General features: G+C 30.6%; 1 protein-coding gene across 3 annotated transcripts; it reads left to right on the forward strand.

The window, feature by feature from the left end:
• The first annotated feature begins 405 nt into the window (after positions 1-405).
• Positions 406-13,081, forward strand: LOC143072317 (uncharacterized). Of its 3 annotated transcripts, XM_076247196.1 has the most exons (5): positions 406-490; positions 2,441-2,509; positions 4,354-4,563; positions 6,768-6,800; positions 9,409-13,081. In XM_076247196.1, exons 3-5 carry the CDS (start codon positions 4,371-4,373, stop codon positions 10,350-10,352), a joined length of 1,170 nt encoding a protein of 389 aa, XP_076103311.1. In that variant the 5' UTR covers positions 406-490; positions 2,441-2,509; positions 4,354-4,370; the 3' UTR covers positions 10,353-13,081. The 3 variants fall into 3 exon arrangements, with proteins under 3 accessions (XP_076103311.1, XP_076103310.1, XP_076103312.1); XM_076247195.1 differs by lacking the exon at positions 2,441-2,509; XM_076247197.1 differs by lacking the exons at positions 2,441-2,509; positions 6,768-6,800.
• The last annotated feature ends 1,333 nt before the right edge of the window (positions 13,082-14,414 follow it).

Raw genomic sequence — 14,414 nt, forward strand, 5'->3', positions numbered from 1 at the left:
GACAAAAACTAATCATATACTTGACTGAACTGAAATGTCATATGTTGTTTTTTTTTATTTTTTTTTAACTATGTGTAACTTATATGAAAAATAAAAGTAAAGCCCATTGTAAATACATATGTCCCTGAATATTTCAAAATCAATCGCATTGCTTCAAAAACAAGTTTAAAAAGACAACACAGTATCCACAAAAGACCAAAATGATGTAAACAAATTTTTTTTATTTCCCCAGCAACGAAAACGAATTTAAAAATAGCCGGCAAAATAAGATATTTTCTACACTGCCGGTGCCGGCAAAATAGCCAAAAAATGTTTACCCTCAGAGTGTTTACCCTCCTTTTTAGCCATCAGAGTAAACAGTACGTTAGTACTTTGATTTAATCGACCTTCAACTTGAACTTTCTGTGGTGTGTAAAGGACGTCCAATGGCAAACAAGGAGACAGCTGATCAGAAAGACGCAATGATAATTCTCTGTTGATATAATACATAGTAGGTATTTTTTTCTGCTATATTTTAGGAGGAATAACATTAGATTATTAAAATGTATAAATCCTACTTTTTAGGTAGGATTTTAGACGATTGGAGTGATAACAATGAAAAAAGGGGGGGGGGGATGATAATATGGTCTAAATCAGTAATTTAATATAATACACGAACAATACAATAAAAGTCCAAGTGATTGTGTTAATTAGATTATACGTATTGACAGAAATTTATTGATTCTCTCTAAGATAAAACAAGTATAAACAAAGTACTGTATGGCAGTGTGTGAGTAGCCATCATGGAATAAAAATAGTTTAAAACAGGACATGATGGTCTAGTTTAAACCAGATATCTGCTGTTTAAAACGCTCTAAAGGCATCACAGGCATGGATCCATGTTTTCTTTAATTCATATATAGTTAGACAACAAGCAGAGAGAGGTTTTTATAATTCACATGATTTTAATTCTGAAAACAATACTATACCAATTTATAGGTAGCTCTTTACAAGCAAATATTAATACATCTGAAAAATGTCGCCGGTTACTTGCAGAGATTACATACTGTATGTACGTCGAAATTGTCTTCCAGCGAAGTTGTGCATTTATTTTAGCGCTAACGTTGAGGTTACAAAGGGGGGGGACGCAATTTTTAGGATAAATCACGTTTATCATGGAATCCAGCACGGTGACATATTTTTTATTTGAGATTTGGAGAAACATGACAAAATGTAGAAAAATGATAAAAATGACATTTTCAGAAACACTTTATTTCCATATTTTTAGGTTAAAAAAAATACCACTTTGAGCATCTGGTCCGCATTGTCAAGCAAGACTTGAATATTTGCATAGTCATTCGTGTAGGGATTTATTTTTTTCCTTATTGTCACTTATCACAGCTTCAGATTGAACCCGATCTTAATAATTTACGACGAAGAATATCTGCTCCAAAATTTTTATAACATTGCCCAACTTTTTTTACAAAATTGAACAAATCCCCAATTTTCAGCCTCAATTTTCTCAAAAACAAGCACGGTGACTTATGTTTTATTTTGTGTTTTATTTTATAACTCGCCTAGGCCTACAACATATTTCAAGATTATAAAAATGACATTATATCGAGAAACTGTATCGGATGCCCTTATTAATGACGAGGAATTAATCCTCACCGTAATGACTATTATATTGTAGTGATACAAATCAATATTCTCTGGTTTATTGTTATTTATCATATGTATAGTAGTAAATACAGTAGTTTTTCATATTTGATAAATAGTCAATTTTAATTGTTTAATCCATATTGCGCAACTTTGATGCACACCCTTTATCGCATACCCGTTATCACACCCCTACTTTTTTTTTTTTTTTTTTTTTTTTTTTATACATAAAGTCAGTTTTGGTTTGTTTTTTTTTTTGCTTTTAGAAAAATTTTACTCAAAATAGGTCAATTTTTTGAATGACGTCATTGTTTGGCATGTGACGTCACGAAGGTCAAGTTTTTATGTAACATAAATCACATAAATAAATACATTAATAAACAAAATATTTTTAAAACAACAGCACGCAAATTGTAAGGTAACCCAAGTGCTTCGGATAAGTAATTGAGCAGTTCTTTTAAGGTCTTTGAAACAAGACAAAAGTAGAACTGAAGGTAATCCAGTGCTATGGATCAGAAAACAATTCATATAATATAATACTCTTCTGTTGAAATATATGATAAAGCGTATAATACATGGCAAAATTCATATCATATGTCGTATCATCCCGAGACATCAATATCAGCCCAAGGGCCTTTAGGCCTTTAATGATTCCCTATATCATCAACCAAATTTTTCCAACGAAAGGTGGGGGGCCTGGATCGCCTATGGTAATCAATTCTATTCTACTATATTAATAATAGTGCAGTGCAAGTGCATTGTGCACACGTCACTCTTCTGTATAATTTGATTTTTGTTATAGATTTGATTTGAGTAGGCATTCATATTTTTGCTAGCCAAATGAGCAACTCCTTCTGAACAAGTCACACAGGTAAATAATAACAAAGAAGTACTTAACCCTTTCCTCCATAATGACGCCTTTTGACGCCACCCCCTTTACTCCATAATGACGCCTTTTGACGCCTGTGTAGTACCTCAATTGAAACGCTTTAACTACAAAGTGTCTGCATCAGACTTAATAAAATTTGTATTGAATATGAAAAGGATATTCATAAGAATATCTGACTAAAATTTATTTGATGGAATATTGATTTTTCGCAATGCATTAATACTTCAAAGCATATTTTCAATATTTTGTTGAAAAATTCTATGCAAATCAAGTATGCAAAACAAAAATTTCAATGGAGGAAAGGGTTAAAGGGTGTATTATTTATGCTCTCTCAGTATTAAAGGGGTGTACTATTTATGTACTTTCAGCAGATCATATGTACATGTACTATTTATAACTTGTTTCAAGACTTTATGTGGACAATAGTCCATTTGCCAATTACCGATTTGATTCTGTTATTGCACACTTTTTAAACAAATTACTTCCCTTTGTCAATCTTAGACTGGTTCTATACCGGACAATATTGGCTTTTGCCAAGGCAAAGTATGATGAATAGAAAATGATGTATTGGTGGTTTAACTAATTTTTCATGAAAAATAATTTTGATGTTGTAAGTATTTACATGTAGGTAAACAACAAAGTTATGTAATTAAAAGATTTAAAAACCTTAATAACATTAACAGTCTAAAGATTACTCACATTAAGCACAGGTAAATTTGGTCCTTCTGCTAGCTCTCCATTGTTGATAAAAATTAATGTCCCTCATAAGGGCGACAACTAAAAAAAAGGTCTCTAATTACAGGGTCAATTATGGGAATTGGCAAATGGACTATTGACAATCTGTTGGCACAAACACAATAAAAGTATAATTAAGATCTTCAGGTTTTATTGGAGCATGAATAGCTTTTAATGCAATACACAACATCATTGACTTTATTTTAATGTTTTGTTAATTTTTATTTTACATAGACATACTAGATGAGAAATATTAATTTAATAAATAAAAATCTGTTGTACATGTATGAACACAATCTTATCTATTGAAAATATTTGTACAACTGTTTATAGTAGGAATCATGATAGGAAATGTTATGTTATGACTTTCAATAAAATCAATTTATATGTTTTTACCCCATTCTCATATGTGTATACATGCATACATGTGAATGTGAATGCATGTATGAAAGTGTACATCAATAAGCAATGAGTGGGTGGTGATTTATTTAATGTCATCAATGATCACTGTTGTTGCTCAACTTCCTATTTATTGACATGTTTAAGTTGTTTTCCTGTAACACAATACGAACATAATATTAACTTACATTTTAGTATGTTTATGTGTGCCCACACAAAATTTATTCATTTACATTTTGTAAATATACCATTTGTTAAAGCATATAAAAAAAATTGTCAAAGATAGATAAGTCTATAAGTCTAAAACTACATGTACATAAAAAATGTACATGTGTAAGTTAAACTACATTTTAGTTACATGTTCATGCTAAGAAATGGAGATCTAGGATTAAAAATACTTTTTTGTACATATACATTCTTTAAAAAGTTGTTACATCAAGGTACATGTGTACATTCTTGTTATATTGTGGTTACATGTACATGTAGGTAATTTTCTGTGATCATGAAATTATTTTTTCCAGGTCATATATGCATCTACATGTACCATTATTTTTCACAAGCTTTTATAGTAATTATTGAAATTAATATATACAGTGAAAATTATACTCTTTACATAGTCTATTAAATGATACTTTATACATTTATCTTGAAGGCTTATTTTAATGTTTTGATTTCATCCTTTTTTATTCTAGAAAACTAAAACTGTATTATGGAGAACGAAGATGCTTTGCAAAGTGGTGGAATGCCAACTATTGATGCAAAAGATTTTTCTTTGCCTGAAGTTGATGTTGCCAAAAGTGAGGCCAGCAGTGGATATGGATTTCTACCACAGCTCCCTAGAAGTTTAAATTTGTTTCCTTTTTTTGGAAGATATACTAATGTTATACCAGAGGAAACAGATGGTAAGATATAAGACATTTGACCTTTAAATTATAGTTTTTCAAGGTTTGAGAATTTATGAATATCTGTTTGACAGTCAGGGGTAATACTTACACAAGTCGTCCTTATTTACTTGAAAATGTAAAATATATTTACATGTACTTTATAAAGTAATTTTGTAAGATTTTTAATTTATTTTCCAGGTTTGAATTGTCTCCCCTTAATCTTCTCCAAATATTTATTTATACAACTATCAGACTGCTAAGGTTTTTTTTACAACCCCTCAAATTCTCAACTTTTAGGAGGTTAAAAAATGTCTTTACATACATGTACTTAGTACATATTCTGTTTTTTTCATGTTTTTAATTGATTTTCAAATTTTAATCTCAAGAACTAAATACAGAAAGCTATTGTTTAAAGATATTAAATAAGGCTCTCAAAAATTGCCCCCCTTGTAAATGAGCAGTATACTTTTATTGATATTAAAGACAACTTTTAATGACACACATTTATTAACATCTCATTAAAGGAATGTAGTCAGGAGAAATTCAAGAGTAGAACCCATTCTCTGAAGAAAATAGAGAGAATTTTATTTTTACTTATATTTATAGTAAAAGAAGTATTTGAATCTTAAAGCTGTAAAGACTTCTAGAAAATGAAAAGCAAAAGCCTATATGCATTTTATTTACACTTTATTCAAAAATCAAGTCTTAATCTATGCATGGCTCAAACTATCCACCACCACCTTTACAGACCGTCTCAGATGAAATTCTTTTGACATTCAAATTAAACCGTCATTGATTATGTTGATTGTTATGAAACTTAGGACAGAAGCTACATCAGTCTTCAAGATCAAGAAAAAACATCTAAAGACAATGAAAGAAAAAGCTTTAAATTTTTCATTCTGTATTTTTGGTCAACATTACACTTTTACGCTGACAGCAGCAAACACAGTTGAGAAAAAGGGTAAAACTTTGTAGCGGATGGTCAGCATTAAGTTTAACCCTTGTACGTCCGTACAGACATTCATCAGTTCGTAAGTCCCAAAGTTTGTTTCCATTCTCTAACTAGTTTGCATCAACCAAATGTTATGAAACTTATACACTATATATGCTTATTACCACACAACACAGATTAAGTCAAGTGAGCTTTTCATATGCTTTTCTCATCACTTGGTGTCCGTCGTCCGTCGTCGTCGTTAACTTTTTACATTTTGAACTTCTTCGAGAGAACCACTGAATGGAATGGAACAAAACATGGCATGAATGTTCCTTATGAGGTGCTGACCAAGTGTTGTTACTTTGTAGCCGATCCATCATCCAAGATGGCTGCCAGCAGGGGACTTAGTTTAAATTAAGACCCTATAGGAAATACATACAAAGTCTTTTTTCAGAGAACCACTGAATGGAATGAAACAAAACATAGCATGAATGTTCCTAATGAGATGCTGACCAAGTGTTGTTACTTTGTAGCCGATCCATCATCCAAGATGGCTGCCAGCGGGGGGTTCAGTTTAACATAGGACTGTATTGGAAATGCATACAAAAGTCTTCTTTTTAGAGAACCACTGAATGGAATGAAATCCAACATAGCATGAATGTTCCTTATGAGGTGCTGAACAAGTTTTGTAGCCAAATTTTATCTTTTTTTATATGATTTTAAAAACCCAAGCAGAGTCAGGTGAGCGATACAGGCTCTTCAGAGCCTCTAATTTTCATTTTAGTCAGCCTCAACCAACAATGTTATGAAACTTATACACAATTCTTATTACACATACCATACTGATCATTCAAGATTGGATTTTGGTGGTGTCACTTTTACTGTTTTAGAGTTATGCCCCTTCACAAAATGAAAAATTGTTGAATTTTTTGTTTCCGTTCTTTAACTTAAGTTTGCTGGAACCAAATGTTATCAAAATTATGTACACAATACTTATAACCACAATACTCAGATCAAGTACAAATTTTGGTGTCACTTAAACCGTTCTTCAGTATTGTTCCTTTTTAACTTTATACAATGTATGTTATGCAAGTGTGGGCATCATTAATGTCCCGTGGTCACATTCCCAATTTATTTGAATTTTTATCTACTATAAATGACTATGTATAATGAGATGTGGTTTAATATGTATATCCACCAAAAACCAAATTAAATTGATTTTAACAACTTCACCAATGAGGAAAACCTCCACAATATAGTGAGCTTTATTTTTGATTTGATCTTGCAGGACAAAAACAATGTCTGACATATCCCAGAACAGGTAGAATTATGCACACAACAATTCTCCCAATTGAATTCTGTTCCTCAGCTTTGTATAACTTGTAAACTAATTGTAGAGATATTTTACAACTGTTTCTCTTGTGATTGAGTCTGTGATATGATGTTTTATTTGTCTAGAGAGATTTCTAATACTTAAACAACCACATTCTTGCATTATTAGTTTAAAATTTTGTTATACAAGAGAAACTTTCAACAGCCATGACAGTGATCCCAAGTCCTTTAAAAGCTTTCAATTAAAACCAAAAATTACCCAAATGTTCATTTTTTGACAAAGTTACGAATATACAGCTATGCAAAGGAACTATTTTGTTTAAATCATATACTTCTGTCTTGTATGTTTTTTGTGAACATGCCGAATTAATGGTTCTATACCTATAACACCATGTTTAACACAGCTACCAGTAAGTATAATAATTTTCAGGAATATTATGCAGAAATTTCAAATGTTCTTAAGGCATTTTAAATGCAAACTAGGGGTTTTGGATTTACAATAATATCATGGGTCGTTTTATCCTAGGCTAATTCCAGGATGAATTTAGTGAATGTTGCTGCCCATGATTTAAGGAAGAATTTAGTGAATGTGACTGCCCATGATTTAAGGGAGAATTTAATGAATGTGACTGCCCATAATTTAAGGTAGAATTTAGTGAATGTGACTGCCCATGATTGAAGTGATAATTTAGCAAATGTGCACGTGACTGCTTATGATTAAAGAGAAAATTTAGTGATTGTGCACATGAATGGCCATGATTTAAGACAGAACTTAGTGAATGCCAATGCATGCCCATGATTTAAGAGAGAATTTAGTGAATGTGCACATGAATGGCCATGATTTAACTTTAAGACAGAACTTGGTGAATGCCAATGCTTGCCAATGATTTAAGAAAGAATTTAGTGAATGTGGCACTGACTGCCCATGATTTAACCTCCTTTTATAATAACTTATACACTGAAATCAAAGAAATGCTGTGGAGTCACCTTTTATAAGATTTTTGCATTGTGTAATTAACTTACTAAATTTTTTGATAATGATATTTTTAAAATTATAAATTGTACATACATAAAAAAAAGTTATGAGATAACAAAATATACTTGTTAATGTTGTACATACATATCATGTACACCCTTTTCTTTATTTGAAGAAGGCAAAAAATTGGACTTAAATAACATGTTTGGTTTAACTTAATCAAAAGCATTAATTTTATATGTCAATTGTCTGATAAAAAAACAAGTAAGAAATTACCTCCCCTTCTATCTTAGAAATGTTTCCTTTGACCAGATATAAATAGTTCCTGAGCTTCTGCACTGTAGCATTTTGATTGCTTTGCTCTCTAAATATTCCCTTTCATGCCACTTGTGCCTGTACATATTTGAATTGATCATTTTGTTCTTTGGATAAAATTAAGGAATAGCTTTACTGTAAATAAAATTGAGATTGGAATTGGGAAATGTGTCAAAGAGACAACAACCTGACCAATGTGTCTTTAACACAATAAAAAAATCCCGCACTGGGAGGTGGGATTCAGCTGGTACCTAAACAAAAATGTTTTCTAATTCAGTGAAAATGGACGTTATACTTTACTCCAAAACATATGATTGAACTAAAATAAAAAATCTAACAAGACTAACAAAGGCCAGAGGCGCCAGACTATGGAACAGCAAAAGTGCGGTGGGGTTTAACATGTTTTGTAAGATCTTAACCCTCCCCTATACCTCCAGCCAATGTAGAATAAACAAACACACAGCAATAGGCATTGTAAAACTGAGTTACTCATCCAAATCAGATGTCAAAAAAGGTAACAAAAGAAACTAGGCAAAATGACAATGATGCATAAATTAACAAAAGAATACTAGCAGTTACTGACATGATTGGCATGCCAGCTCAGGACCTGAATTACATTGATTAAAAGATTATGTCTTCATCATGTGAAAAATCAGACACAATCTTTCCCGTTAGGGGTTAGTATCATTCCATCTTAAAATATATGTGATGAACATAACCCGATTCATGCCAACAACTGGTTTTAGAATAAATGTGTTTATTTCCAATGTAAAGACCCTATAAGTGAATCAATAGTAATAGCAAGATGTGCCATATTTAATGACCTGGCAAAAGTAACTTAACTATATCCCTTCTGAATAAGTCTGTTTAAAGGTTTGGTATGCTTATGAGGTAAATGCTGACATTTTTGTGATTTGTAAAGACTATTACTACAAAAGATTGGATATGAAAAGGTTGACATCAATTTGAAATTTTAATTACCTTTGTACATTAATTAGCATGTTTAGGTTTCAAAAGAGGAGGGCAACAATGCAAGGTTAGGGGAGGGACTTAGAAGTTTATATAATTCCTACATGTATATATGTAGCTCAATTAGGAGACCCTCAATGGCCATGCAAGCTCTATATGGACAAGTATTACCATGATTACATATATGCATATAGTTTAAAATGTATACCACATGCAGGCAACCTTATACTTTTTTTGAGTTTTATGCAGCCAACAAAGATAGTAATTTTACAAAATAAAAATTCAATTACAATCCAATAGGCTACAATGGAGTTTAAAATGATATTTTCCATTTTAGACGCTGTAAGCACACAGGTGTATTCTAATATTCAGTCCAGTGCTGGGCCTAAAGATAATTTGATTACAGAGGTAAAGAAACTAGGATTAACTGCACAAGCCCCACAAGTAGATAGTGAAATTCACAAATTTGAACCTTATTGGGTTGAAATTGGACCTAAAAATAGACATTATGATACTCGTCGCCAATCAGCAGGAAATGTGAGCAATGTAAAGCACAGAAATGACAAAGATCATAGCGATAAAAAATCTAATGTTGATATTCACGATGACTTATCTTTGATTGAAAAAGAAAAGAAAAAAATCTCAGAACCTGTTGTGTCATCCCATGATGATCTTGTGGATTTTAGAAAAGTAGTAATGGTTCCGCCAAAAACAGGAACAGAATCTGCTTTGGAAAGTACAATGTTTGCAGCAGTAAGCAGACGTGGAAGAATTTTCAGAAAATATGAATTAACAACTTCTGAGGATAATCCTCAGTTTAGTCGAGGTCAATTATTTGGATCGAACAAGGGGCTTGGACATCGTAGATCAAGTTCTACAAGTAATATTCCTCAGCTAGAGGGAGAAATATGGACAAAAGATGGGGATCTAAATAAATACCATTCCACTGAAAATAAAATCCAGTCATTTCAAGACAATGTTGAACAGAAAAGTTCGGGTCTCAGAAGAACAAGTTCAACAGGGGCACTGCAGCGACTTGAAACAGAGCATTCTTTTAAAGATGATCAACTTGTAGAATACCATAAAGAAGGAAAGAAGGGTTCTGAAATCAAAAGACATGAAAGTACTATTAGTACAGATTCAAAAGGAGTTAGTTATGATACATCTGCAGTCAAAAATAAACTACAAAGTATAGGAAAGAAAACAGTAGAGTTGGCTACTACAAGCAAAGTTCGTCAAAATAAACGAGAGCGAAATATGTTTGCTCCTACATCTTTCTAATGAAAATTCAAACTTGAAAATAAGAGATAGGTTAAAATACTGTATACATTTGAAACTTAAGGTTGTTTTACATTTAAATGTGATGCATACTTACACCAATGTAGATTTGGATATTATAAAAACATGAAATTTATTTAATATCAACGCATTTACATGTGCTTTAGTAAAGTTAAGGCATATAAAATATATGCTACCTACATGTATAGCTAAGATCTGATATAAATGCTTTTTTAGCATGTGAATTATAAATTTAATATCTTCTATCGAGAGGTGTTTTCCACCATGTTGCTTAAAATCATTACTCACAAAAATCTGTTAAATGTTTTGATTGGCTAAAAAAGTTTGTTGTCATGTCTGATTTTAAAATATTGTTTCAAATACATGTATCATATCATTTGAGAATGAAACGGGTAATGTTTTCTAATTGTTCAAAATTTAAACCGCTTGTCTTTCAAATATATTCAAGTTTTTAATACAGCATTTACATGAAGCTTTTTTGTACAACTTATTAAATATTCTGCTATAATCTTTAAAATTGTATGTTCCTTTGCTAGTCTTGGTAAGTAAGTTCTAATTTTAGATCCTGTGGTTTGAAATTGTTCTTCAGAGATAAAATAATATTTGATAAATATTGAAGAGTTTAAACATATGGATAGATAATGAGAGCTAATGTAAAAAAAAAGAAATACTTAAGCAAGACTATTAGTCATGTTAGCGGGTATAAGTATTTGCGGAATTAGATATAAACATGACTGATTTGACCGTCAATATTATACATATTCAAGCCTTTTGCATAGTATAAACTACAGAAATTTTTGTGGTCATTTATTTATTTTTGAAGGCTGGATAAAAATATGAGATTTGTTATTTCAATTTCATATAAATCTACTCAAATTATTTGTATTGATTATTATTTTTCGTACTTCCACTCTAATGACTATATTACTACTTAAGGGAAGTAGGGGTTATTTTCTATGTGACCATTTCTAATACTTACAGGTTTGGTATTCTAATGTTAATTATGTCTGAGGTACATGTATGTTTACCAGGTATAAATTAATAATACATGTATATAATATATATATATATATATATGTGTGTAGTGCTATTCCACTTTAAATTCCATATGTAAATGTTAGTGCTTGTGTTCAAAAGTATTGTTTTTTATATTTTAATCAATTAACTTTTTTTATTCAATGTCTATTATAAACCTACCTATATAATTGTAGTACTTTGTTATTTCATATTTTACAATCATGTGTGCAATTAGTTCATACTGGATAAATGTTCAGGTGTATATTATTATAAAGTTTACAAAGGAACTAAAAGAAACATTGTGGTATCAGAAATAATTATCTTTGAATTTTTACATGTGAAAGTGTTTTTGAATGTGTAAGAAACTGTTGTTTCCTTTTTTGAAAAATTGTTCTCTGTTTTAAATATACACGATTCCTAAATATTTAAAATGTTTGTTTTTTTATATTGGTTACAGGAATAATGTATGAAAGTTGTGAACTAATTGATAATCCAGTATTTATATTGACTTTTACTGCTGATTAAATAACAATATTTGCATCATTTGTCCTCGATTTGCACAATTTGATAAAGCCAAGATTGTATCATCCATTTAATAAAGTGGTTCATGAAACACGGATAACTTATAATTTGTACACAACATACATGTATACAACTTGTCTAAACATCAACCCAACAATGTTAGATCTGTGTATTTGCTTTCGCAAATTTTATATATATATTATAAAAAATAATTCACATAAACATTTTGCTGTGTCTTGTTCAATGTAGGTCAATTTAATTTATTGTGTTTTGTTTTCTTCATATTTAATGTACAGTTAAACAAAGGTAAGAAAATTATACAATGTAATCATATTATGAGTTTTTATGATCTTCATGTTTCACAGTTTGAATTGCATTCTCATCCATCATATATATGTACATGTAGTAGCATTAAGGACCATTTTGGCCTATAAAATAAATACTTAGTAAAGGTATATATAGGTAATCAAATTTTCAACTTTGTAAGGTATATCTTGTTCCATGGATATTTATCTAGACTTGAGTGCCAACCTGAACTAGTGAAGTTGTTTCATGAATGATCACACTTACATTGTACATGTAGATATATTTAATAAATGTTATAATAATCCATGATATTACATGAAACCAAAGATCAAATCATCAGGTTGATATATCCTTCTTCAGGTGTTTAAAAAATGGTCCACAATTGTTAAAGGTACATTTATTTTTATCAGGTATAAAACAAATGTCTCAACTGGTAACAGTAAGAATTTATAAAACTTACATCGGTATGTTCCATTTGGAAAAGTTATGTCCCTTGTGAACAATCAGTGTGCATAACTTTGATTGTATTATTTACATTGTACAATATTTTTAAAAAATAAAATCACCCCCCCAATTTATGCCAGTAATTATTTTCATACCCTAGAGCAAACATCTGGTTTATTCTTACGGAGACTTGTTCACACTATTTACAAAAGTTGTTTTTAATGTTTATTTTGACTTGTTAATGATATAATCAATTTTTTGCTTATAAATGTGCACATACATGTATTTATTTACACCTTTGAATGTATAAGATTTTATAACAAATGTCAAACCTCATAATGTTTTTTTTTTATTCTTTACTTACATCCATGTATATAAAACAGACATCAGATCTAGCTTTAAAGCATTAAATGTTTTCACTTTTTTATTTGTTCACTTTGCCTTTTGAGAGTGAATGGTTTTGTCAAATTTAGTTGAAATGTCAGTTGATTCAATTCTATAGGTGTCAGTTTAATTTTTGAACTTGGAATATCTAAGTTGCTTGTCTTTGGTGTAAAAAAAAAACCAACTGACATAAACTAGAAGATCAAGTGCCATTTTCCAATATATTACTTATTTATATCTGACAAATTCTGTCGAAAGACAGTTTTTTTTTCTTCTAAAATTATGGATACTTAATTGAAAAACTTGTGTCTGTAAAGTCAGAAATTATTGTGAGGTTTTTATTATTGTGAAAATTGTGACAGAGTTGTAAATGCAATGATTTAAACTCACATTGTAAAATATTTTATATAAATTACGAAAGGATTTTTCCCAAAATCGTAAAAAATAAAATAGCATTTAAGTCGAAAATGACAAAATAGCATTAATAAATGCACGCAATAATTTCTGATTTTACATTACTAGTAGCTTAGTACAGATCAATATGGATTAGGATTCTGTAAGGAAAAAAAGGAAGTGTATTTAATTTACACATCCAGCTAGGTCTCCAGAAAACTAGTAGTAAAATGTCTTTGGCTGTATTTCAATACAATCATAATTTTTTGTCCCTTATACTGTAGCATATAAACCATATGATAAAGGCAGTGTATGACTATTTCAAAAAGCTTACATGGCTTCAGATAAAAATTTGTCATTAAAAATATGTTATGAGTAAACTAAGCAAATAGTCGAAATGTAACAAAATAGTTGAATATAATGCAATGCATATTGTTGAACTGCTCCTCCATTCTAGCACACCACTAAAGTCTGCGATAAACGTCTTTGCTAAACCAATTATCCACAAGAAATCATAAAATTGTGGAACAAGCAGAGGACAACCATAAAAAATTTGCGAACACCTTTGTCCACTAGATACCATGAACATTCGTTCTGGAATCAAGAGCATGAACATTATACTGAACTTATTGTCATTTAGTACCCCTGTAATTAACTGTATTAGGGTCCGAAATAGAGGTTATACTTGAATTGTTTATGTGGTTAGACCCTCCATTGATAATGTGGTGGTTCCATTATCCACTTTTATAACTCAGGTACAAAATGACAGTGTCCACCATGAGCCAGAATCACTGTCCCTAAGAATCTATGACAAATTCAATTTCTCATATTATAGCATAGCTGTCCATTTGTTATACATTGATTCATGAATTTTTCAACATTTTGTATTTTTTAAAAACCACTGCATTGATAATCATACTTCAGTAAGAGCAAATCACTTGATTTCGAACACAACTAAGTCGTTTCATATGGGGACAA

This window comes from Mytilus galloprovincialis, chromosome 4, assembly GCF_965363235.1.
Source record: "Mytilus galloprovincialis chromosome 4, xbMytGall1.hap1.1, whole genome shotgun sequence".
Lineage (NCBI taxonomy): Eukaryota > Metazoa > Mollusca > Bivalvia > Mytilida > Mytilidae > Mytilus > Mytilus galloprovincialis.